This window comes from Anas platyrhynchos, chromosome 10 (genome assembly GCF_047663525.1).
Source record: "Anas platyrhynchos isolate ZD024472 breed Pekin duck chromosome 10, IASCAAS_PekinDuck_T2T, whole genome shotgun sequence".
In the NCBI taxonomy this organism is placed as follows: domain Eukaryota; kingdom Metazoa; phylum Chordata; class Aves; order Anseriformes; family Anatidae; genus Anas; species Anas platyrhynchos.
In genome coordinates this window covers 2,353,971-2,378,597 of record NC_092596.1, presented here as the reverse complement: position 1 = coordinate 2,378,597, position 24,627 = coordinate 2,353,971, and the positions used below count along the sequence as shown (strand labels likewise).

At 36.1% G+C, this 24,627-nt stretch overlaps 1 protein-coding gene across 2 annotated transcripts in view; it reads right to left on the bottom strand.

Annotated features, from left to right (window-relative positions):
* Positions 1 to 3,685: 3,685 nt before the first annotated feature.
* The window catches only part of THOC2 (THO complex subunit 2), a 56,695-nt gene continuing 35,753 nt past the window's right edge, over positions 3,686 to 24,627 (bottom strand). The window contains exons 20-39 of one of the 2 annotated variants that reach the window (XM_038184145.1): positions 24,132 to 24,249; positions 23,146 to 23,325; positions 22,410 to 22,574; positions 21,805 to 22,080; positions 20,713 to 20,854; positions 18,451 to 18,608; positions 16,974 to 17,102; positions 16,325 to 16,456; positions 16,061 to 16,245; positions 15,140 to 15,324; positions 14,762 to 14,864; positions 14,031 to 14,467; positions 13,120 to 13,178; positions 11,570 to 11,605; positions 8,308 to 8,445; positions 7,895 to 7,964; positions 7,657 to 7,814; positions 6,927 to 7,003; positions 6,768 to 6,815; positions 3,686 to 4,555 (exon numbers count right to left, since the gene is read on the bottom strand). In XM_038184145.1, the coding sequence (XP_038040073.1) occupies positions 6,788 to 6,815; positions 6,927 to 7,003; positions 7,657 to 7,814; positions 7,895 to 7,964; positions 8,308 to 8,445; positions 11,570 to 11,605; positions 13,120 to 13,178; positions 14,031 to 14,467; positions 14,762 to 14,864; positions 15,140 to 15,324; positions 16,061 to 16,245; positions 16,325 to 16,456; positions 16,974 to 17,102; positions 18,451 to 18,608; positions 20,713 to 20,854; positions 21,805 to 22,080; positions 22,410 to 22,574; positions 23,146 to 23,325; positions 24,132 to 24,249 (2,776 nt within the window). In that variant the 3' untranslated portion in view covers positions 3,686 to 4,555; positions 6,768 to 6,787. The remainder of the gene's footprint in view (positions 4,556 to 6,767; positions 6,816 to 6,926; positions 7,004 to 7,656; positions 7,815 to 7,894; positions 7,965 to 8,307; positions 8,446 to 11,569; positions 11,606 to 13,119; positions 13,179 to 14,030; positions 14,468 to 14,761; positions 14,865 to 15,139; positions 15,325 to 16,060; positions 16,246 to 16,324; positions 16,457 to 16,973; positions 17,103 to 18,450; positions 18,609 to 20,712; positions 20,855 to 21,804; positions 22,081 to 22,409; positions 22,575 to 23,145; positions 23,326 to 24,131; positions 24,250 to 24,627) is intronic. The other variant, XM_038184144.2, reaches the window with a different exon arrangement.

Below are 24,627 nucleotides of genomic sequence, written 5' to 3'. Positions count from 1 at the left end.
AAGTTCTATGGATTATACTGAAAACAAACAAAAAACAACAAAGCAATATTTAAAAGAGAAGTAAGCTCCTGGGTTTAATAGTATTAATATTTGTTGCAAGAAGGTCTGGTTTTTACCATTGCAGTCAGCAAATATTCTATTAGCTATAGGTTTGTTTTTCTTAATGTTAAATCAATGTAAGAAGCATTTCTATACACTCTCAGGAATAAAACAATTTTATTTGTGGACAGTGCCTGTAGGCCAAAATCTTCTTTTGCAATTAAGAAAAATATAAGTATACGTCTAGGTTACAACTCCTTGCAAAGCAGTGGTTTGAAGCAGGTGCATACTCAGTCTCCTCTCACTCCTATCTGCTTTTGTATCAACAGTAGCAGGCACTCCAGCCTGGAAATCCCAGCTTCCCATCACCTCTGAAAACACCCAGGTTCACCACTTGGGCACAGACACTTAAACTGAAAAGGAAAGAAAGTCTAGAAGGGGAAAATTACTATTTTGCAGCTATTTTAACAGTCCTTATGTTGCCAGTGTAATATTTTCCCCCAACACGTGTCACATTTTGTGAACTAATGGAGAAAAAGCAAATGTTCTTCCTGTTTTAAAAGGTCAGGAGCAGTGACTGCCACTGTGCGATGAGCCTGAAGCACAACAGCAGCACAGGAGCTTGCAGCCCACGTGGCACTGTGGCTTGGGCACAAAAGGGAAGGCTTGCCTGTCCCTTTGTCCTTCTGATGGAGCTTCAATATGTGAAACACAAAACAGTAGCAATCACTCTTCAGAGAAGTTAATGCATGCTTTGATTCAGGAAAGGGAAAAATAGGTTACACTAATGATTTGCTGAAAGTATTTCATAGCATAATGGCCACCGACAACCAAGGCCTGCACATGCAGGATCCTGTCGGAATGAGGGGAATGATCAGCAATAGTTGCTTACCAGTTAAAGCAACTAACTCACAAGGCAGTTTTACTGGCCTCAATGCTGTAAAACATAGTATTATTTTAGCACAGTACATGCCTTACATCTCTTACTACTTTCAAATTGTCAATGTAAGCAAATTCTGAACCACCCCGGCAGAACTTCACAGAAACTTGGCCTCTCAAGGTAACACAAACCTCCTGCATCCACTTGGTCTGCTATTGAAGGCACACAGACATAATCCTGTCTGTAAGCAAACACAATCCGATGTAGTTCCCAATGTAGTTCCTTGAACAAGTAGTGTCTCAGAAATTAGAGCTCTAAATACTTTCACCTAGCTTCATATGATTTTTTTGGACAAGGTGGAGAGCAGGGCAGGAAAAAAAACACTACAGGTGTGACATGCCACATACAGAATAACTGCAGTTGACCACAGTTTAAAGGAAAAAAAAAAACTTTAATCATTTAAAATTGCAAGTTAATATCATTCATAATTCCTTATGAGCTTTTAATATAACAGCTCACAGAGTATTGAGCATTTAATTCTATTAAGCATGGCTCTCAGACAGATCATTAAAAGTAGCTTACTCTGATAGAGTTGACTTGTATACACTTCCTGTGAGCAAACTGTGTTCCAAGGGTGTTCGGCAAGGATTCATTTCCCTGCATTAACTTCAGTTGTTTTGTATCACTTTCAGTAATAAGCATCAAGGAACCTCTTTGTCAGAGGACAGGGCCAACAGAAGCAGTTATGAGAATCATTGCTGCCATAAACATACTGCTTAGCAAAGGTAAGCAGAATAAAGGCAGAAATTGATATGGAGCATGGCTGGCAGTAATACAAACCACAGCAGTCCCACAAATATATCTTCTGCTCGTCAGTCCAAATCTGTAACCTTAAAAAATGTGATCATCCTTACCCTTTTGTTAGAGATCATAAAAAGGAGACACTCCTTATGAAATCCATAAAGGACTGTCAATACAATTGATACAATTGTCAAGAGGATGTATCAGGCCCAGAGGAAGTTGTACTCATGAGGAATTTCGGTCTTGTCAAGATCACCTCTTTATAACTATAACACTTAAATCTTACAAGCTACTTAGTTTCCAAGACCTCCTCTAAGGAAGTGGTCTTAAACTGGCATAGCTACATCTTCTAAAAATAACTACTAAAATTTAAACAAGCCTTTTAAAAATAGGTGAAAAATTCACTCCATCCTCTGCGCAGCAACTGTGATAGCTCATGATGCTTCCACTCATCTTCTGAAGTTACATGAGGACAAAGACTGTCATGTTTTATGGTCCTGCTAATATTTCAGTCTTGTTGAGTATCTCCCACTAACAGCAGATCTTCTCCTTCACGCCCAACACCTTTTTATTGCAAAAACTTTGAAAAGACAGCAGCAGATCCTTACCAAATGGATGAGAAGCAGGATTTTAAAAGGAGACAGAAGATACAGTAAGCATAAAGGATGAAGAGGAACTACATCATGCAGTGTGGTATTCCAGTTCAACTGACGTGATATTTAAGCGTCACCAAAAGGTGAAACTGTGAGCAGAGGACAGCACATCTTGTTCTACCGTAGCTACTGACTACAGAAGCAAAGGACTTTGCTAGGGTTTACATAAAGCTGCATCACAATGCTCCTGCAAACAGAAGTGCATTCAGTTTCAGTCAGTCCCATGCATGAATCTGCTGTAAAAATAAGTAAAATGGATGCACCACCTCCAAAATTTACCAAGAATCTAGCTATGACAGCAGTTCCTGCTTGTCAGTGAATACACATTCATCGGGTATTTAAACTGCTGTGCCCAGGGCAAAAAAGCTCAGCTTCCAGTTACACCTTTTTAAACTTTAAATAGTGAGCAATGCATTCAGGAAAGACATAGTTTTAGGTTAGATGTTAGGAAGAACTTCTTTACTGAAAGGGTTGTTAGGCACTGGAACAGGCTGCCCAGGGAGGTGGTGGAGTCAGCATCCCTGGAAGTCTTCAAAAGACGTTTAGATGTAGAGCTTAGGGATATGGTTTAGTGGGGACTGTTAGTGTTAGGTTAGAGGTTGGACTCAATGATCTTGAGGTCTCTTCCAACCTAGAAATTCTGTGATTCTGTGATAGGAATTGCCTCTTCTCCAAATAATACAAATTGATATTTATCTTGCAATCCACATTTTCCTAGTTTAAACAAGCTATTCATCATTTTTACTTAAGAAAAATCCACAGCCTCAGGGAACAAAAAATTAGTTACAAAAGCAAAGTTGAAGACTTCTAGACATGAAGGTTCTTACCCAGGTGAAAATCTGAGCAGTATCAAAGTGACCTACCATGCTATGTCAGAAGTCAGGCGACATTCCCCCCCCCCTTTTTTTTTTGTTGGGTATTAAATTAAACTGCTGAAACTAAAGACATATTAAAGCCAGTATACTTTGACTCTATCAGGAAACCTAGAAAAGAATACAATAGCACCAAAGATTTTAGTGAGCTTTGGATCACAGACAAACATCTCAAGAGAAAGATACAAACTTGACTGAAGGCACAAAAGCAAATCTTAGCCTTCTGCAATGCTTTCAGGAAGCTCAACACATTTGTCATTTTACAGTAGGCAGACATGCTTGGCTTGTTGACATACTATATAATTAACTCTTTCAACATGATCAGCCAGCAAGTACAGAAGACTTGCAAGCTAAGGCAGAAAATACCCTCTCACAATTCCAACTCCAGTATCAAATTTTTGTAAGAGTACATAAAGTAATAAAGCAACCACACACAATGATTTACGACCCATTGAGAAAACTATTGTTTATTTAGAAAAAAGGTTACACTGGTAGAATTCAGCAGATAAAAAAATTTTTCATTTTTTCTTTTTTTAAAAATGTCATTGTGAAACTTTTCAGACTAAAGTTCAGCGATAAAAAGCTCCTGTAGCTGTAATTGAAATTTCATTTATTTCAGTTTTGAATAGAGCATTTCCAATTAATCTAAAAACAGCATGACAAACAAAAGGTGTGGCAAGGGACAACTGAGCACAGGTTTAGGTTGAGATGGAGGGGATAGGGTTCATTCTTTGTTTCTTTTTAAACAAGTCAACGTTGTACACATAATATACAAATAATTCCTAAGCATTGCATGAAAACAGTGCTCCCACTTGGTTCATTTGTTTTAGTCACTGATATTAAAAAACAGGCCAAGTAATAAATAAAAACTGAATTTAAATGAGGTAAATTCAAAAAGGTTCAATAACTGTTTATTTGTGGTTTTCAAACATCTAAAAGAATGCATTTCAGATCGAAAGAATTACTAAACTCAGGCAGTATTTTAGACAACCTAAAGTGGAACTCTGTACACATGAAACCTCATTTGCACTATGGCAACTGTTTGTTTGCAGCACATTGTGCTAAAATATGGAATAGGTAACACTTTCAGCCAGGTACTGAAAATAAATGTGTAAGAAACTAAGCAACAAGTTAAAATACAGTAATGTACAACTCAACAATTAAATCTTCAGCATGGGGTAATAAAGCAGAGAACTGAATAATTTAAGGAGATGCAGATGGGTCCTCTTCATTCACAAATTTCTGTGCAATCTACACTCTGGAAAATACATTTCTGGTCACAGCTGGATATCTTGCCATTTTAAGCTCACCTACAATGAAGTGAAAATAACACAATTGGAGTTAGATGCTGTTTAAATGAATACCCATCTCACATTTTGTTCCATTCACAATTCAAAGAATGAGGGAGAAAATGAAACTATTTTCAGTCACATATTTCGTGATTCCAGTTTATTCCATAAGAAGAACTATGTTAATATAAGCATTGCATTGTAAATACTGAATACAGTGTAAATACTAATTTAAAGATGAATAAGAAACAAGTAGTCATCTGTCAAGGTGAAAACTGTTCTAGAAGTACAACCTCCTCAAAACGTTACTATATCTAAATTAAAATAAACGCAGTTTATCAGATGTTGTACATGAGGCAGAATATTATAAGAGATTTAACAAACAGGAGCAGGAGATTAGATTCCATAACCATGTTGCTACAAAGAGTGTTTTTTCATACTTCGCTATACAAATTACAGGGTATTGTCAGTATTTTCTACCAGATGCTCCAGGCTAGCCCACTGCATGCTTGACATGAATTTCAATGTGCAATTGCATTCACCTAAGCATTTGTTTAAGTCACGAATACTTAAAAAACACTTGTGCTTTTAAGCAACTACAATCCTCCCTTTACACTGAACTGCTGGACAAGATAAAACTTCACGTTTCTATTGAAGAAGCTGCAAGTCCTCAGTAATGAGTTTCATCTGCCAAGAAGCACTCCCCCCCCCTTTTTTTTTTTTTAATAAATACAACAAAAAATAACATTTAAAGAAAATGACTACGTCTGAGATCCCCTCCAAAGAGTGTAAAGTATCGGTACAAACTTTGTTACACAAAACTCCTCCACACATTTGCCTTGGACTTCAGTGGCAAAGGAATGTCAAATGATCAAGATCCTTTCTCCAAATAATCTATCCCTCCAATCCCTCTTTGAGGCAACAATCCAACTGTGGAGCCAAGTTCAGAAGACACTTCTAGACAATCAGAAGATTTCACGAAGGTTCTTCCCCTACTAAAGCTGCATATTGGAGAAGAGAAAGCAGCTTTCCTGCAACATTGTATTTCCATGTCTAAGGCAAAATTCATTTGCCATCCTTGCACAGCTTCTGCTCTGAACTGTTTTGGTTTGGGGTTTTGTTTGTTGTAGCGTTGTTTTATTTTTTAAGACCCAAGCAAAGCACAGCTGTACTTCTCCTGCAGGGGACCTCATCATTCAGGTTTTGAATACCCTCCAAGCTGACAATCCCGTACCTCTCTGAGCAACCTGTTCCAGTATTTCACCCCTCTCAAGAGATCTCCCCGGCTTACTTTTTAAATATAAAAAGGTTGTTTAATAAGAAAAATCTCTGCCTTATATGTTGTTCTTTAATCAGAACAATATTACTCTGAGCAAATAGCTCAAATAGCAAATAGCTCAAATAGCAAAAGATACGCAAGTGAATTAAAAATTTAGGTGAAATTTAGTTTGTAGGTTCTTGAGTATTCAAAGGAGACACAAGGACAAATGAAGTAGAAACAATTCATCACTTCTAAATAGAGAACAAATAGGAATTATAAAGCATTTGGACAAATTGGAAATAGAAGCCATATCCATAGTTTTGAAGAGTAATTATTTTCAGATTTACCCAACATAAACACACTGGTCACCCACTGGTCTATGCAGAAAGATTAGAAGTGAACAAATTTTAAATTCAGTGGGGCACTTCCCTCCCCAAATAAGTGAAAATGTTATTCTTCCTCAGTTCTGATCAAATAACAAAGATTAACTGGAGATGAAGAACTGACTTACTATACTATATAGCGATTTGGTTTAATAGTTATTGCTCTCCGTATAGATAAAATGAAAGAATGAAAGAATAAAAAAATTAAGTTTCCAACACATTAGGCAAAGATCTTCTTAATCAACAAGTAGACTAGCAAGACTACCAGGATCACAGTGATTCATGCTTGTTTTTGTATGGCAACTGGTCTTGGAAAAAGTGCCAAACATGCAACTGCACCCAACACTGTCAAACACACCATCCCACCTGACCCCTTTTTTGGGGGGCCAAATGAGTTTGAGCATCTATTCAATCTCTACACTGATGACAGGGAAAGCTATTTAGCTATTTCTCTAGGACAGACTTTTTAAAAACTGTAGTTTCAGCCCTTTCACACACTGGCTGTTTTGTGTGTATATCCTTTACCAATCAATAGGAGCCTCAGGAGCTATCAAGTCAAACATGGTAAACTTTTTTTTTTTTTTTTTACCTTGACTAGAACATTCTTCATTATCTGTGCTTGTCTGACGATTTATGAGTAAATTCAGGATTAAGGAAAAATATACATATATATATTTATCATTACGTATAATAAAAAGGAAGCTACTTTTCTGTATCCTTCCTGTAACTTTGACATGTAAAAGGATATTGTTTCTTTTCTTCCTTCCCTCCAGCACTCTCTCGTTTTTCTTTCTTTTCTGTTTTTTCTTTATCATGTCTTGATTCCTTAAAAAAAACAAATGGGAAGTAGTTTAGAATATACACTAGACAGTCTGACTAAAAGGATTAAATTAGTCACATAGGTTAAAAAATCACCAGTCAGAATGACAATAGTCAGCCTCTGTAATTTGAGATTTACTTAACTGTCTTACAGCTCAATGATAATCTCTATCACTGAAGAGTTACAACTAGGAACTATTATTTAATGTAAATACGACGACTACATACTTACCTGATTTCATAAAGCCTTAATACACGTACTTGACAACACGAATACAAGCAAACTAGTTTATATTTAAATGAGACTTGCTTTTACATAGTTGCTCACCAAACCAGTCTGAAAATGCACTTTAGGTTTTGGATACTCTAGCAATTTCTGAATTTTCCTGGCTAATATCAAGAACTATTCCCCTAATTTATCCTATCAGGAGCGACCACTGAAATATTTAGAGCCAAAAAGGCACCAGAAATTCCAGAAGCATTTTCCTACATATTTACACTGTATTTTATTAGGCCATAAAACAGCATTATAATGGAGTGAAAAGAATGAGCTTATTCCATCGAAACCAACAAAAAATGAAGAATAAAAAAATCCCAAATGAAACAAGCAAGAAACACCACCACCACCAAATAATCTAAATGATAGTGGCTTGTTTTACCTTTTTGCTACCAGAGGAGCTCTTCTCCATCTTTTCTGCTTTGATTGAATCACCTTTTTCCTTTCCTGAAGATTTTGATTTGCTCTTCTCTTTCTCTTTTTCATTTGAGCGAGGAGAATCAGAAGGACTTTCACTTTTGCTATGTTTTGAAGAACCAGCTAAAAACGCAACAAAAAGTTTTAATTCACAACAAATAAAAAAGCTTAATACACATACAAACACAAAACAGAATACTTACTTGTCCCATTTTCCTCTTTGCGTCGTTTAGTTGAATCCTGTGGTACCTCTCGGTCACTGTTTGAATGATCCTGGCACCAAATACACAGATATTAGTAGATCAATGCATACTCCTAAAGTAGGCACTTGCTAATAGTGTTATTTTGAAGTACTATTTTTTGAATAGTTAAAAAGTAATGGAGTTATTTCAGCTTGTTTAAGCTACCTTGAGATAAGTTTTGAAGGGAAAAAGTTTTGAATGCATTACTCTAAGCCTACCTTTGAAAATGTAATGAAAAAGAAAACAACCCTAATATGGACCACTTCTACTTGCACAGGCTACACCACCGATTATTACCGCAAGAACTCCAAATAAGTAAGCTTTCCAAGTATATACCAACTTTTTCTATACTAGTTCATAGAAGTTTCACCAACCCTTTTTCGGTCTTTCCTGTCCTTTTCCTCTTTCTTCTCTCTCTCTCTGGATCTTTCCCTTGATTTGTCCAAATCTTTCTTGTCCACTTCTCTCTCTTTACTCTTGGACAGTGTTGGAGTAGTGTGGTTAATGTAGTGCTGTTAAATTAAGGCAATATCACCAAATATTAATATATATATATATTCCTAGATGCATAGGAACGCAAAGTCTTACTCTAACATAACTCATAGCTCAAAGAGCAAAACTTAATACTTTGATTAGAAAAGTGATTGAAGACACTTTCAAACCAGTCATATGTAATTTAATTTACAGCTTTGTTTTCTCAGCACTGAAAATTCAAGAAACCTTTCACTTAACTGGAACATATATTAAATAGACACGAAGTTGTTTACCAGTATTGTTTGATACATCAAAACAAATCAGCAGTACTGCTGATACAGGATATGCAGATTCATGGACTGACTTAGCACTTGCAATTCTGTCTGGAATGAATGAATGGAGTCAGTTTCTTAGACAGGTTCTAATTCATTTTTAGAGAATAAACTTAAACCAGAAAGTATTTACAACAACTTTAAATAATGTGTTTTTCAGCTAAAGTAATACAAAACTCCACCTTAAACTTCCAATGATAAAAGCAGCTGAACACAAAATTCTTTATGTTAGCTCTGTAATGTGTTCTAGATTGTTACTGCACTCTCTTCTAACCAATTTTAATAAACTGTAAAATGTATAAATATTCAGCTTCATGAAAGAAGTAATGTTAACAGTAACATTAACTTAGTGAGGCAAGAGGGGGGACAGAGAGAAGAGTAAAAATCACAGTAGCATCTTTAAAAGAAGCACAGTAGCATCAGTTGAACACTCTAGAATCCATTAGAACTAACCAAAACACACAATTTCAAATAATTTTGTTTTTAAGTTAATCCTGTCCTTCTACAGTTCTGATAAATGAGTAACCTCAGACCAGTAACCTTAAGTTTTGGTAAAAAGCACACCAACAGTGTTGCATCCTTTTTCTTTTTATCACTTACTGGAATGTTATCACCTTTCTATGCCAGTGACTGAGCCTTCAGTATCCCTTTCTGTGTTTTCCCCTTACTTTTTTTTTTTTTTTTTTTTTTACCTGTCACCTCCCCACCATATTTATTCCACAAATTTATCCTTGCTCCCTTGTCTGCTTTCACCTTTTAACATAACTTGGCAAATACGTTTTCTCTAAGCAGCCCCACTTAGCTGTCTACCACAGATACTTTCCATGTAAGTAAACACTCATCTTTCCTCCTATTCTGCTTCTTACATTCACACGGCTGTTCAGGTCAGATTCCACTGCTCTTCTACTGTTCCAATGCAGAGTTTTGGAAAATTTTACTCCCTCCACCTCTCCTTACAACAAAAACATGTATTTGGCTTGTCAAGCTTTATCAGTTTGCTTCTAGAAATGCTGTTAGCTGAAACCACATCAAATCTGGGGCACTGCCATGCGTTGTATAACTTGGGCAAAGGCCAAAACAAGAATAACACAAACCTAACTCAAGTCTGGCAGCATTTATTTTATAACCTGCAATGTAAGACAACGCTTTAAGGTCTGCCCCCCAAAAAGTCAGGCAAAGATAGGAATAAAGAAAGCCTATAAGTACACTTGACTTCAGCTTCCACTGAGAGTTAGCAGAACTCTGAAATCTTACAAGCTTCTGAGTATCACATCCTTTTCCCCAGACAGGTACGTGGCAGTAAAGAACACTTGTCCTACACCACATATGGGGAACATAGTCAAGAAATGTGAGTACAAAACAAATGTCAATTTTTTTTCTAATTTTAAAGTTATAAATATACAATGATATATTTAACCTATAGACACTATAATTTCATCAACTTTAAAGTCTAAGAATCAAAGGATGCCTCCTAGGTGGACTCCTCATATAAACAGGTGCAGATGGCACTGGAAAGATTCAATTTTAAAAAGCTAGCAAGTATTGGTTATAAAAATCAGAGCTATTTTGAATTAAAACACAAAGTGCTCTGAACACTTTGTTTCACAAAAGGGAGCTACAACTAAAACATTAGTTCAGTGTATAATACAGAATAGAACTGATAATTTTAAATATAAAAATGTGACGGATTTATCTAGAATCACATATTAAGTAAATACATGTAATTCTAGATAAACCTACATGTTATCCAGAAAGCTCAAGTGTTCAACGTTTTCCAACCGATAAGCATTTGTGCTATTTACATACTGATAGTGACTTCATAAGCTAAAATCTTAACAGCAACTATGGAAGATTTGATCCATTTCCAACCATTAGCCGGATAAAATCAAACATGTATTAAACGTGTTCAAAAAGAAGCAGCAGAAAGCTCTCGATATATTGGCAAGTTCACAGTATTTGTTACTGTCACTACGTAAGTGGTTGAGTTTTAAAATAAAAGCAACATATTAGTTGCAGAATCTACCTAAAAATTTAATACTCTAAAACATTATTCAAATCTTGAAAGCATTTTTAGTATGTGTTCCCATAAGTTTTTGAATCTGAAGTGTGTTTACAGGAAGCAAACAGATATGATAATAATTTAAGAGGTTGCCTATGATGCTTAGAAATACAGTATAACAGTAGCATAACATAACAGTTGCAAGGTAAAAGAGTACTGTTATTCCACAGATAATTCTCAAGTATTTTTTGTTTTAAAATAACTGTTTGTTTGTTTGTTTTTAATACTGATAAAAAAGAAATACTATTCTAACTATTCTATTACCTCTCGAGACAAATAAAAGGCTTAATCATAAGGAGGGTTCTATAAATGTGCAAGTATCAGTGAGGACCAGAAAACACGTTTGTTCTGTTCAGAATATCCAAATAGCCAACATTTTTGTTTTGCAGTTTTAACTGACTATTCAGATGCGTAATCTTGCTTACTTGTTTGGAATTAAGTGAAGCCAAAAGACAGTTGTGCTTCTTTTTCATTCCTTTCTACAAACTAAAACTGAAGAAGTTGTCAGCTATGAAATAAAATCTCTTCGAAATATTGAGAGAATGTTAAATTCAGGGACTTTTCTTAATGTTGCTTTCACACAATAACTCTCCTTCTCTCCTGTACAGAAGTTCTACATAGCAAACTGGAAAAAATTCCCTCCACTACTATACTAGTATTTACAGGAACGAAATTTGAGTTTTCAGATATGGTTTGCCCCAAGATCAAGGCTGTGTTTTCTATGCAACAAAACATGAAAGTAAACTTTGGTGGTGTCTAAAAGGTTCAAACCTTTGCTGAAGAGTCCTTGAGTTCGTTGAGGTTGTCCTGTAGAAAATGAATGGAGATGACACGTAAGCTGGAATAGTTTTCAGAAACCAGAGGAACTTTGGGAAGCATGGTCGTACCCTCGAAACAAAAAACAGCTACTCCTTCTGGAATAAATCTCATGTTAATACTTCACACCAAATGAATCTACGAACTAAAATATTTTCTTAAAAAGGAAGAAGAAAAAAAAGACATATCTACTCTCTAGACCCAATTCTTATGTGAAATACGAAATGTATTTATACCTAATTCTCCATAAAACACTGAAAAACCACTCTCCCACCATGACAAAATGTTAAGAAAAAAGTCTTAATTACTGCTTTAATACTGCTGAACCACAATTGAAATAGGCTTAAAAGGTTTTTAAACCTGCATATTCTCCACATTCAGTTAAATGTGACAGAAGTTACTCCAGAACAACTTTTCTTGCCCATTTATAAAAATAGACAAGAAAAACTAATTACATTTTGAGTAGTTATCACTGTCACCTGCTTCCTCAAAATTAATAAAAGCAACTTGAGATCTCCAAAATTAGCCTAAATCTTTTAAGTAATTCTTACATTGAAAAAGATGTACTCTTCAGGGAAAAAAAGAAAAAAGAAAAGCTTGTTCTAAAGTTGATAAGATGGTGAAATTTAAAAGCCCACATAATTCATCACAGTGCTCTTGATGAAGTATTAGTAACTTACAGTTTTAAATGTTCAACGTACTGCAAATTCAAAGATTCCATGAACATAGATGGTTTAGAAATAAAACAAATATGGAGCAAGGAATGGCTACCCTGAGTCTTCAAGTAGGCTACGCCCAAGGTATTGTGCTGCGCTTGAATGCTTGGGGTTTCTCTTTGCTGGGTAGTAGGCTTGGTTGCCACATCTGGTTTTATCGTACTGCAGGGCTCAACATGGTGGGAACCCATTGGAAATAAACAAACCTCGAAGGGAAGGTACAACAGAAGCTGCATGCTCACTGATTATACACAACTACAGGAGAACTGATCACCAAGGAGACTTTAAAATGGAACTCCTTTCAAGACTCCTCCTTAGAAGGCACATATCGGTAAGATGCTCATCAAGAAGCCTGATGAATTCAGAAGTATCGTACATCCCGTATCATCCAGGAATCTTCAGTGCTAGAGATTCTTCAATAGAAGTGCAGAAAAATATGCTCCATTCTGCTGCAAAGACTCTTTTGCTTGTAGCTACCATTGCACTCCAAAAAAACTGACTGCTTAAAACAGTGAGGCACTTCTGTGTAAAAATTCTCTTGCCATTTCCAAACACTATTTACAAAATTTGTGCTAGGTCCTTGAAGCTTTACTTTGGTTAATTAAAAACATATTTTTTAATAGAAAAAAGACAGTCCGCCAATAAAGAAAAGGAATGCATTTTCTAATGCAACATAAAACCTCCAGTGGCTCCAGTGTATACTTGGCACAAAACTTGAAGGAAGTCGGACATTGGCATCCCAAACTTGTGAGCCTAACATAGGCGCTGCCTTCCTCAGGCTATACTAACCTTTACTGTTGAGGAATGTGATGGAGAAGAATGGGTATCAACTTTGCGGCGTTTTTGTTCTGAGAAAAGAAGAGAACAACATTATTTAAACACATTTAAAAGGAAACAACTAATAATACGGCTCTCTGAAGTACCAAAATCTAAGTTACAGTTCAAGCTTTTCAACTGCGCAGTTTTTTCTTAAGCTACCTAGGGATACCAGCATGCTTTGACCTCGTTATGCAAGCTTGCAGGAAAAGTTAAATGTGAAGAAACTGCCACAAAATTACATTTATTTCAAGCTTTTAATTTTGCATAAATTTTTATCTGAAGAGTTGAGCAAAATAGAAGGCATTCCAGTCCTCCTTTACTTGCTTTGCCTAAAGCAATACAATTATAAAACTCAACATCAGCCTCTGTTTATGAGGAACTTAAAATACCAACATTTATCTTATTAATCCTTAATATATGAAAGAATCAATAAGGCTTACTGAGTCCTTCTTAAGGAGGGAAACCTTCTACATCCCTTTTTTTCGGTTCAGAAGTTAAGATCAAACCCTGAGTACACTCTTCAGGATATATGCAAAATTTCTAACGTCATAGTTATAAAATATATTTTAATAAAAGGCCATCTAGAATTATATCAAAAATATCGTGAATGTCAGTACAAAACATTTACAAACTGATAGGCTTAATGAAAATCAGCAATCACTGAAGGGAAACTTCACACATTCATGCAGTTCTCATTTTGGAGATATCCTGAATAGGTACTTCAGGCACTGAAGATGTCTGCAAGTCATTGCTAGCATGGCTACATAATAGCTAGCACTTTCTCTCACCATGGTGGGTGTGAGGTGTTGGCTTTCAGTGATTTTCCAATGACATGTCCTTACTGTTCTAGAAAATGAGAGAAGTTATACCAACAGACTCACCCCTCTCAGATTCTGATGTTTCTGATCGGGGAACAGGAGACTTCAAGGACCCAGCTACTGGAATCTTTTCTCCTCCTTTAGTAATTTCCTTGGATTTCATATCCTTCACTACATCTTTTTCTCTGGATGGCTCCTTTTCTCTCTCCTTTTCTGCAGCTGACTTTGACTCAACAGTGGTAACAACTGTCTTGGATTTTTCTTCCTTCGAAGCTTTTTCTTCTTTCTTGGCTTTTTCCTTCTCCTTGTCAGATTTTGGTGTTTTCTCCTTGATCTCTCTTGCTTTATCATCTTTGTTCGCCCGTTCTTCCTTAGGTTTGTCTTTCCCATCCTTCCCAAGTGCCTTTGTCTCTGGAGTGGCTGCTGTAATCTTTTCTTTTTTTTCTTTATCTTTTTCCTTCCCACTTTTTTCTTTATCATCTTTCTCCTTAATAATTTTGCTGCATCAAAAATAAAAAGACCAATTGGTACATAGAAAGCTTTTGTTTTGTAATCATGTTTTACTCCTGATGATTTGATAGAATTACCCAAAGCAGTCAATCACATTATTTTATCACTCTATTAGAAAATCATCATGCAAGCGTAACTACTCCGTTTATCCTTATTAAACTAAAATGGAATGCATTGAGCAATTGCATCAGCTCAGGACAGCTACATATTTTGGCAGAAATGGTACGTGAAAGAAAAGGTTTGTGAGTTTAAAGACAGATAATATCAAGGAGTGGATTTCTCACCTATTAGAAGCACTGTTTCCATTGCTCGTTGTCACCTTTGGTGTAGTGTTGGCAGCTTTATTAATAACTTTCACAGCACCCTGAGACTTCTCCTTTAGTTTTTCTGTTTGAAGAGAACAATTTTATTTCAACAATATACGTCTAACTGAATGAAACAACTGTCTAAGCATAGTCATGCAAAAGCCATGTAGCTAATAGCCAAAATAGGTAATTAGATGCAAAACTCCCCCGCAAAACCAACCTCCAACCAACCAAAGAACACACATTGACCCTATTTAGCATCACATAATTTTTTTCTTTCATTTTAAAAAGCCAAGTTTTGAGAGAATAGGTTTGCAAACATCAAAAGGAATTCTACTAAAAATCAGGTTTGTTTACCAGTCTCTTCAGCAGTGCTTTCCTCCAGTTTAGCTGTGTTTATTGTGAGAGATGTAGGCATACCAGCACCACCTGGCCCATTTTGTACTGTTGCAGCTACAGCATTCCTGGCAGGTGGGTCTTTGTGGTGGAATTCGTTTTCAGGTATCATGAAAGGCTTCCTACTTTTCAACTGCCCAGAATAGCTGCAAGTCGCACAGATTGTTAAATATGCACAAACAAAGCAAAATATGGGTTGAATTTTAAATGAGGATTTAATCTAACAGTTCGTCTGTTATTTTTCACAGTTTTTCTTAACTGATACGCAGTTTTTCCCCTTTATCAATCAGCTCAAAAAAATAAGAATAGGAATGAAAAACCCTCACACAACAGAAGCCCTACCTCCAAGCCCTCTTTGCTGCTACCACCACCACACATGCACACATACAGCTGTCAAACACAAAAAATGGCCTACTGACAACACCAGAAGGGCAACCTGAACTGTCCCTCAAGCATCCATGGATGATTCTGTATTCATCACAGAAAGATGAAAACCATCATTAAGCATTTTAGTTTAACACTTCCAAATTGTGTAAACTTCCAAAATCTATGCAGTTTTGCAACAACAACCCTTGACTTTCTTCATTTTACTCTCCCTTACATCTACTTGCTGCTATATTATTTCTCTACAATTAAACTATGCTCTTGTGAGTGGAAATCTTTACTATAATATGTGTTTTACTAGAGTCTTGTAAAGGAATTAGTGATCATCCAGCACAAAATTAAAATTCTCATTCACACTGCCAGCCCTGAGATGCAGGATAGCAAAATCTTCTGTGATAAGGTAAAAAATCAAATGTGTTAGGACTGTAACAGTTCCAAGTCTTTAGAAGCCTTTCATGATCCACTTTTAACCACTTTCTTAAAGTAAGGTGTTGTTACCCCATAGCCAATGCATATAGATCAGGTCTCTTCTCTTTCTCTTCCTGACATATCTTATGTACTCTTCTTTCCAAGGCTTGACCCAGGTTCAACACTTTCGGATACCATGGGAGGATTTTGGTCAGCACAATCAGGATGTTTCTGATATGCGTATATTCACCTGTTTCAAGGCAGTGTACAGAAGCCTAGAAGACGAATTAAATGCAATCAATATTTTTCATTAAAACTTCCAAAAAACATGAGATTCTCAGCATCCTTATTTACCTTAGTTAATTTATAATGCCATTTGTGTACCACGTGTCTAAAATTCTCATAATCCAATTGATCAGCTTTATTTCCACCATCAAATCCAGTTGCCCGTAATATAGTTAGGAAGCCTGGATAGTTACCGCATTCCTGCACGCACACAAGAGACAAAATAAAAATTAAAAATATTATTTTTTCCAGTAAGCATAAAAACCGGAATTCTGCAGAAATTAACATAACTGGAGCTCTTGATTATTGATTCTGCTAAAGACGTGAACAAACTTTTTACAAGGCTTGCATACTTTTTTAAAAAAAGCTTATTTATGTTGAAATATTTATTTACTTTACTTGTAGGCAAGAGAAAGTGTTACCTGGACTTTATCTAGCTTTTGTAAGAAATATTATGAGGGTTTCCCATATGCTACCTAAATTCAAGACAGGCTTTGAGAAAGTTGGAACTTCACTTTTGACACTACACAAAAATAACTTCATGACATTAATTACAGAAACTGTTCTTACATGAGGTCATCAAAATATGTTTGTTTTGTTCAATGTTTTTAAAGCAAGTTAATGATTTCACTAAATCCATTTTTATTGGGCCAAATTATAGAAGCGATTGTTATATAACACTTTTCACAAGTGAAAATGTTTTAGTAACTTTACATACCTTTTCATATATGACTCTGTCACTGTGCCATCTAGTTACAGTCTCCAGCATACAGCATAAAAACCTGCCATATCTACTAGCTTCATTTTCAGTGCAACTTGCTACTGTATATATAATATCAGAGAAAACCTGCAAATAGTAGCAATGAAAAGTTACTTTGACTTTACTGAATTACAAAGGAGTAAGAACCATCAAGAAATTCAAATTCCCCTCGTTTAATCCACTGTTAAATTGTTTCCTAAATATAAAGGAGGTCAAATAACAGAAATATTACAGAAATATCTGGAAACCATGGCTATTTGATTGAACCAAATTACGTTCTACTCAGAAATTAAAGGTAGGTTTGTCTACAGATGCTTATCAAGTATTATTTTTTTTTCCCCCAAGATTTTAATTATTAGACCTTTATACTTAAGTCCAGAGTTTAAGCTCTGCATACATCTGCTACTGATACAGTTTTCCACATGGAAAGTGTCTTCACTGACATGGAACTGTGTCGGTTTCAAACTGTTAATTGAGTTGAACAGGCAAAAAATAAACACACAGAACACAAGCAGAATAAGAATGCTCTTTTGGACCCATGACATCAGAGCTGATCCCAACTTCAAGTCTCAACTCAAAGAGAAACAGACTTTTTAATTGAATGCTCATATAAAAAAGTTATCTTCACCAGTCTTTTACTATACAGTCCCATAGAAATCCTCTTAATCGAAGCTCATAGTCCAATCTATTGTAAATACACAGATGATGCACTAGCTTAATTATCTGGCTTCTTAACAGCAGGAAGTGCCAGAAAGGTTCTGATATCTGCAAACAGTAGAGTCAGCTGGTACCACTGGAGCTGAATGCATCCTGCAAGATTAACCCATTTAAATTCACCACCTTTTTTCTCTACAAGAGAAAAAAATGGCTACATGAACTGTGAGACATGTCTGAACAAGCACCTCCCCTGAGCACCCTGCTTGACTCAAGAGAGTCAGGCTGCTGTGGCTATCAGAAGTGCTCCCTATGGCATTGTATTCCTATGTTTCAGCAGTGATACAAATTACTCCCATGTCTGTCACGAGGGTCTGTCAGAAGGCTCTTAAGGATGCTACTTCCTGGGGCAAGCTTAATAAAGCTGCAACAGTACGGCCACAGAGCTCAAACAGGAAGGTTGGACAAGGCTGTAGAAATGCAGATCAATGCAAGACTGCAAAATGTACGCAACGTGTTTGACTAATGACTTTGCTCTTAAAGTCTAGATTCGTTAGGATAAACCAGGAACAAAACATATTGAAAATCTTCTGAAGTGCTAGTAAAGCTTTGTTTGTAGAATAGGAAGCACAAAGATAAACTTTTGATTTTCACATAGATTTTGGAATTAAATGAACGTAAAGATTTTGTTGAGATCTCTTTTGGGAGACAGGTGGGACTCTAGTCTTCCATACTTATAACAAAAATATATATACACATACACGAAGTTCTAGCTACTTACTCTATCATAGCAGAGAAGTGTGGAGAAGTTGGGTGTTTTTTGCTGATGCACCAATTCTACAAAGTGAGCGCAATAAACCGCATCGATTGCCGAAAAAATGCAGCGAGGAAATATACATAACTGCAAAAATTTTGTGATAGTCTCATTTTTGGTAGACTCTTCAAAAATGAAATTGAGAGAAAAAGGAAGAAAAACAGTAGATTAATGGGTTAGCACAACTACTCTTCCCAGTAAATTCAGTATTGCACATCCATATTCTCCAAATAACTACATTTTCAACACTACTCAGAAAAAAAAGGTTTTAATTGTTTGATGTACATGTGAAAGTGTAGAAAAGCTGTTACAGCAGATCTTCTGAAAATAAACATATGGAAGACTGAAGACTTTAAAAGAATGCCTTCAGAGGAAGAATAGTCATGATCTTTGTAAGGGCAACTGATGTCACTATGCTGTGATCCTGCACAGGCTGCAGAGCACCAAAGTCACAGATTCACCAGAATCACAGAATTGAAGGGGTTGTAAGGGACCTCGAAAGATCATCAGGTCCAAGCCCCCTGCCAAAGCAGGTTCCTTAGAGCAGGCTGTCCAGGTAGGTGTCCAGATGGGCCTTGAGTATCTCCAGAGAAGGAGATACCAGTTCTTCTCTCCTTCCAGAGAAGGAGATACAGGGTTCCTGTGCTCCATCACCCTCACCGTGACAAAGTTTTTGCATGTTGGTAACAAATCATAACAACCAAAGTCATTAACAACCAGAAATTACTTGCTTCAATTCTGTGGTGCTCATGGAATAAAGCTTGTTCAAAAAGAACTGTCAGCTTTTATGGAACTAAAAAAAAAGTTGATTTTATTAAATTTTAGTACCTTTGATGCTTTTTCAATAAAAATCACAAGTCACAATTGATTGTTCTATGAGCTATAAATTTTAATCTAAATGCAAGTTAAGCAAGCAGCCACAGCAGAATAGCTAGTTTAATTATTAGAACTACAAAAGCCTAGTTATTCTGCCAAAATTAATGTTAGTGATGTAACCACTGTATCAGACATGTCTACAAGAGTCAGTCTTGACACAAACACGATTTCAAATGTCAATAAGTGATAGTACTACAGCGTATGTATTTTTCAATTTCCTCATATAGCACAATTACAAATACCTTTTTTCAATAGTTTCCACATTGAAATAAATTATCTATCCTCACACTTAATCTCAGAAAACAACTTGCAGCTGAAGCTTGAGCAATCAAGAGCCAACAATAAGGTATACATCTACTCTCCCAGAAGTCATTAGCTTTAAGAGTACCTGTTTATATATACATACACGGTACCTACATGTGCAGTTTTCTACATGCTTTTGGGTACTTCCTTAAATTGACAAATGTAGCAGTCAACTCTAGACCAAGCCACAGTCAGGTAGTAATTTTTCAACTAGCAATTTTACGTAGCTGATTAGTTCTCTGTACCACTATGTTAAATATTTATACAGAAGAATCTCTCTTGATGTAACCATCAACAGTTCCTTATTATATTGCTTAGGTGTATCTGGCATGAGTTAGACAATAAAATACTTTTCCACTGGATCCTTGGGCTCCTTGGGACAGACAGACAACCATTTTTGCTTAAAAATGAAAAGTTCCTCCAGAGAAGAAAAATGACCAGAAAACATTTGGGGTTAATCATACTAGTAATGCCTCATCCATAAGAAACACTACCAAAGCGCTCTCAGAGAAATAAGTTTGTTCTGCCTCCTTATGAAACATTCAGGTGGTATTTTATCTGATGTTGCCAGTAGACTGACACAATATTTATCTTGTCATCCGAATAGGATATATATTGTTGGCCAAATACTGACACATTGTTCTTAAACATAGCACTCAAAGTTAGTTAAATCATTGGGAGTTCACGTTCCTATTCCCTGCAATACTACTAAGTCTGTAGAATTCTACCTGCAGAAACTGACCTGCAAACCATCTTGTAGCTATACGATCACACCTAGTCAGTCCAGCTCATATTTTCTAAGCCACCACAAAATTAAAAGACATCTCAACATTGCAAGAAATAAAATATCTTCTTGAAACCATCTACTCAGCATTTGCAAGGACACAGAGATACTACATGCTAACTAAAAGTTTATCTTGCTGGCAGACCTCAACATAAAGAGAGAGATCAACATTTAGAGTACTAGTGCAAGCTAAGCTTTCAGTTCTAGGGGCAGTGCTGACTACAAAAATATCCAGAATGTGTCACGTGTCCCCCACACACACTTACTTGCCAGAAGCCAGTTATCCTTCTCCAGTTTCAGTCTCTGTAGAACCCTTTGCACATGCTCCAACTGCTTCTTCTCCTCTTCAAGGAGCTTGTCTTGAAGAGCTGTGCAACGTTCTTTTTCTTTTTTCTTTTTATTTGGAGGCTATAAAACATCAATAAACTCATCTAATATTATACTAACTCTTGCTGTAGACAGAACAATGACATTCCTGGTAGTGCTAAAAAATGTGAAAAAGCTGTTTCACTAAGTAATGTTCTGCTCTAACAATCACCTGATTGTATTTATGAACACTGGATAGCTAGTGACAAAAGTGATCACCTAAACTACATATACAGGTGTCACTGATTGTTTTCCAGAAGACTGATTTTTCCAGTAATTTTCACTCAGTGGAGCCACTCTTGTGTTTTTAAATGGAAATTATAGGGAAGAGTCAAATTAGATGACTGAGAAATCAGAATGGTGAGTCGGGTGACAATAAAACTCTCCAAATGGACCAACTTACTCAGAATTAAGTTTACACTTTGGTAAGCTTAACATAAAAATCTATTTACATAAAATAGATGAAACAACAGTTAAATGATTTAACTCAATATGGTACTTCAATATCCTGTCATTTACTGCAAATCAGTAGTTGATTTTTCAGAGATTTTTATCTTAAAAAAAAAAAAAAAGCCCACACACCTCCACGCAGTCTACCTCACTCCATGGAAGAAAGTAAAATTTAGACCACAAATTATAACGTGCATGCATAACTTGCAGTTCCAGGAAAAGTTTTGTCCCTGCTGGCAGACAATCAATAATGGTATCATCACAAGCAAGTAACACCCTCCTCCTTAGCACTGACACATGCATGCAGAAATATAACTTTTAATTCTGTATTTGCTACAAAAACTAATATCCAACACTACCCAAGGTGGAATAATCATGTCTTCGGAACGCCATTTTGAAAAGTACTAGTTTGAAACAGTATCAGTAAACAGACTGTTGCTCTTTGTTTATATACGGGATTGGTCATTAAAAAAGTCTCAATATAGCATTTCATGAAAAAAGTCTTTCAAGGTTAAACAAGCATAAAAATGTACAAAACATACCATTTCCTGATTGTCATCTATGGCTTTCATCTGGACTTTAAGTTTATTGACTTCTCTGTCATAGCTACTATGTGGGACAGCAAGGTCATACATTGTCAAAGACCAGAACGTAGCATAGAACTGAGGACTGATATCATCCCAGACCTTGGGAAGGTGCAGAGAGATCACAGCATCATGAACAGGTGCCATTACCAGCTCGCATGATGTAATGTATTTGTGAACCTTGTGCTGCTGTTTATTTCCTTTTTCAGCTTTTTTTAGTTCATCATACTTGGACTGTGGATAGAAATAAAAAGGTAAATATTTGTAGTCTCTGTACACAAAAATCATCCAACTTCACAAAAGCTCTTCTATGTAAGAAAGATTTACATAATAGATTTTATTTATGTGCATAAAGAAGTGAAGAATATCATACTGGACCTTTACTGGATTTATCATTCTTCAATGAAGTTACCATCTTTCAACTCATCTGTTCTTAGAGAAATAATTCCTCATAAGGCTTTTGCATATTTTATTTAGCAAACTTTCACAGGAACCTAACACAAAGTAATAAAATGTAGAATAGCCTCTCTAACAGCAGACAAATTAAAAAGAGCTTTACTTACTGAAATATGGTGTGCATACATAGGTCTCGAGAGAAAAAACGCAGCATCATGAGGTGTGTGAAATTCATTACAGAGAACGTCAATTGAAGGCACTCGCTTAATATAATCCTCTGTGCTTAGATTGGATGCTAGAAACCCACCAAATTGTACCAGGGTGTCATGGCACTATGTGAGAGACACAAAGAGAGAACAATTTGATTTTGTTTGGAAATGAATCTAGGGAGGTCTTGAAAGTCTGTTTGCTTTTTTGGTTGCTTTTTCTTTTTCAAGGATTACAACCACATACTACACCAAGAAGTTTCTCATGGGGGAAGAACTGCTTAACTTTCCATGCTACATACTTCTATCACTCAATGCTGACTCAACTCTTTCTGCACCTAAAGGAAAGCCTTACAAGAGTCAGCAGATCTGTAAGAGCATTCTGTTCTACTAGAATGAAACTCATTCCCACTGCCTAAGGCAGCAAAGGAATCAGGCTGATTCTTAAAAAAAAATAAATCCCTCTAACAAAATAAGATAGAAAAACTCTATAACCTACTTTAAAATGTAAGTCCTTACTTTCTACGACAAAGGACACTTCAATCTTTCACTCAGAAAGATTATAAATTATGTTGGCATTAGTGTTATAACAATGAAATCACTGCAAATTTTGAAAATGTTTATATATTGTGCTGATACCAAATGCTGACACACTAGAGGTTACCAAAGAAAAGGCTTATAAATGTTTTTAACTTACCTGGTCATACAGTTTTCCCACCAGCTTCAGATGTTTTTCCCCTCCCTCTTGAAAGATTACACCATTTCTCTGCTGAGCCATAAGCAGGCACAGTGGAAGGGCAAGGTCATGGTCCAATAATGCGTCTTTCAATCTCTGAGAGGATTTTTTTGTATTCCTGATTTGGCCAAAGTATCCACCCTGCACAGTACAGGAAAAAAAGTTGCCTAAATTTTGAAGCAGCGAATTACAATTTTAAACCATACATGCTTCTGATCATGAAATTACTGGTGAATTAACATTGATACAATTTCTTGTGTGTCAATAAAAAATTCTCCCTGGATCCTGTGTTGCAGGATGTAATATAGTATTGGAATAAGAAACAAACGTAAGCAACATGTCTTGCATGCTGTTAGTTTTCTACACAGTAAATGCCACTTTGTCATGGGCATCATGACACAGCATCTTTGAGCAGATCGTTGCAGACCTAGGTTTGTCTCCTATGATTCAATACAGCTATTATTCAATTCAGAAACTTCAGAATTTATTTATTATTCTAGATATTCATCTGCCTAGGGAGTTGAGTCTAGGTCAGACTCAACTAGGTCTTCGAAGCCGAGGCTGCAACAGCTTGAACCATTAAGATGGCTTAAGATACTACTCCACTCAACAGGGAGTTGCCACACTCAGAACTGGGCTAAAACAGCAGGACTGCACAACATACAAGCTCACTGGCTGCTGTAATTTGCAGTCTGTCTTGTAACAGCAGACAATGAAGGCTGCTTTCATTAATACAGGGATGCTGTGAAGCACAGCAACTGAGGCTTGTATATACTTTATCTTGGCTGCCTGTCTGCAAGGTCTGTAAGCTCAATAGAGAAGGAAGGTCTCAGACAACAGCAGTAACACCTTTCTCAGCTACACTGCCAGAGATCATGAATCAAGAGTCTTCAGGAACACCATTAACAAGCAACAGCTATTATTAATTAAACCTAACATGAACACACCTCAGCTTTTAGTTGTTCTCCACCAGTCATGGCTTCCAATTGCTCCATCGTCATTTCTTCTGTGATTTCTATCCCTGCCATTTTTTGTACTACCTCTTTTAAAATAAGCAAATCAAAGCTGCACAGAAAAGTGGGATAAAAACAAGAAAAATTGCTTAAGAAATGGAAGCTGTGACATTCAATACACAGTAGAAAGCAACAATGATGCATGTTAAACCAAATGACATCTTAACTGTTTTTTGTGGGGAAAAAGCATGATGAGCACACAAAGATTTCTCTATTCAGGTTAAAAGTTATTTTAAAGCAGCACAAACATTCAAGAGCTGAATTTTACAGTCCCTTAAGAAAAAGGGATTTCATTGTTTTTGAAAATATTGAGTGTAGTTCTATTAGCTTTAAGTATCAACAGATTACTCAAAAATGCATTGTTCTCTTTCTGTTGTTTTACATGCTTCATACTGTATCTATATTGTTTCACCTACTGTGAACACGGAAT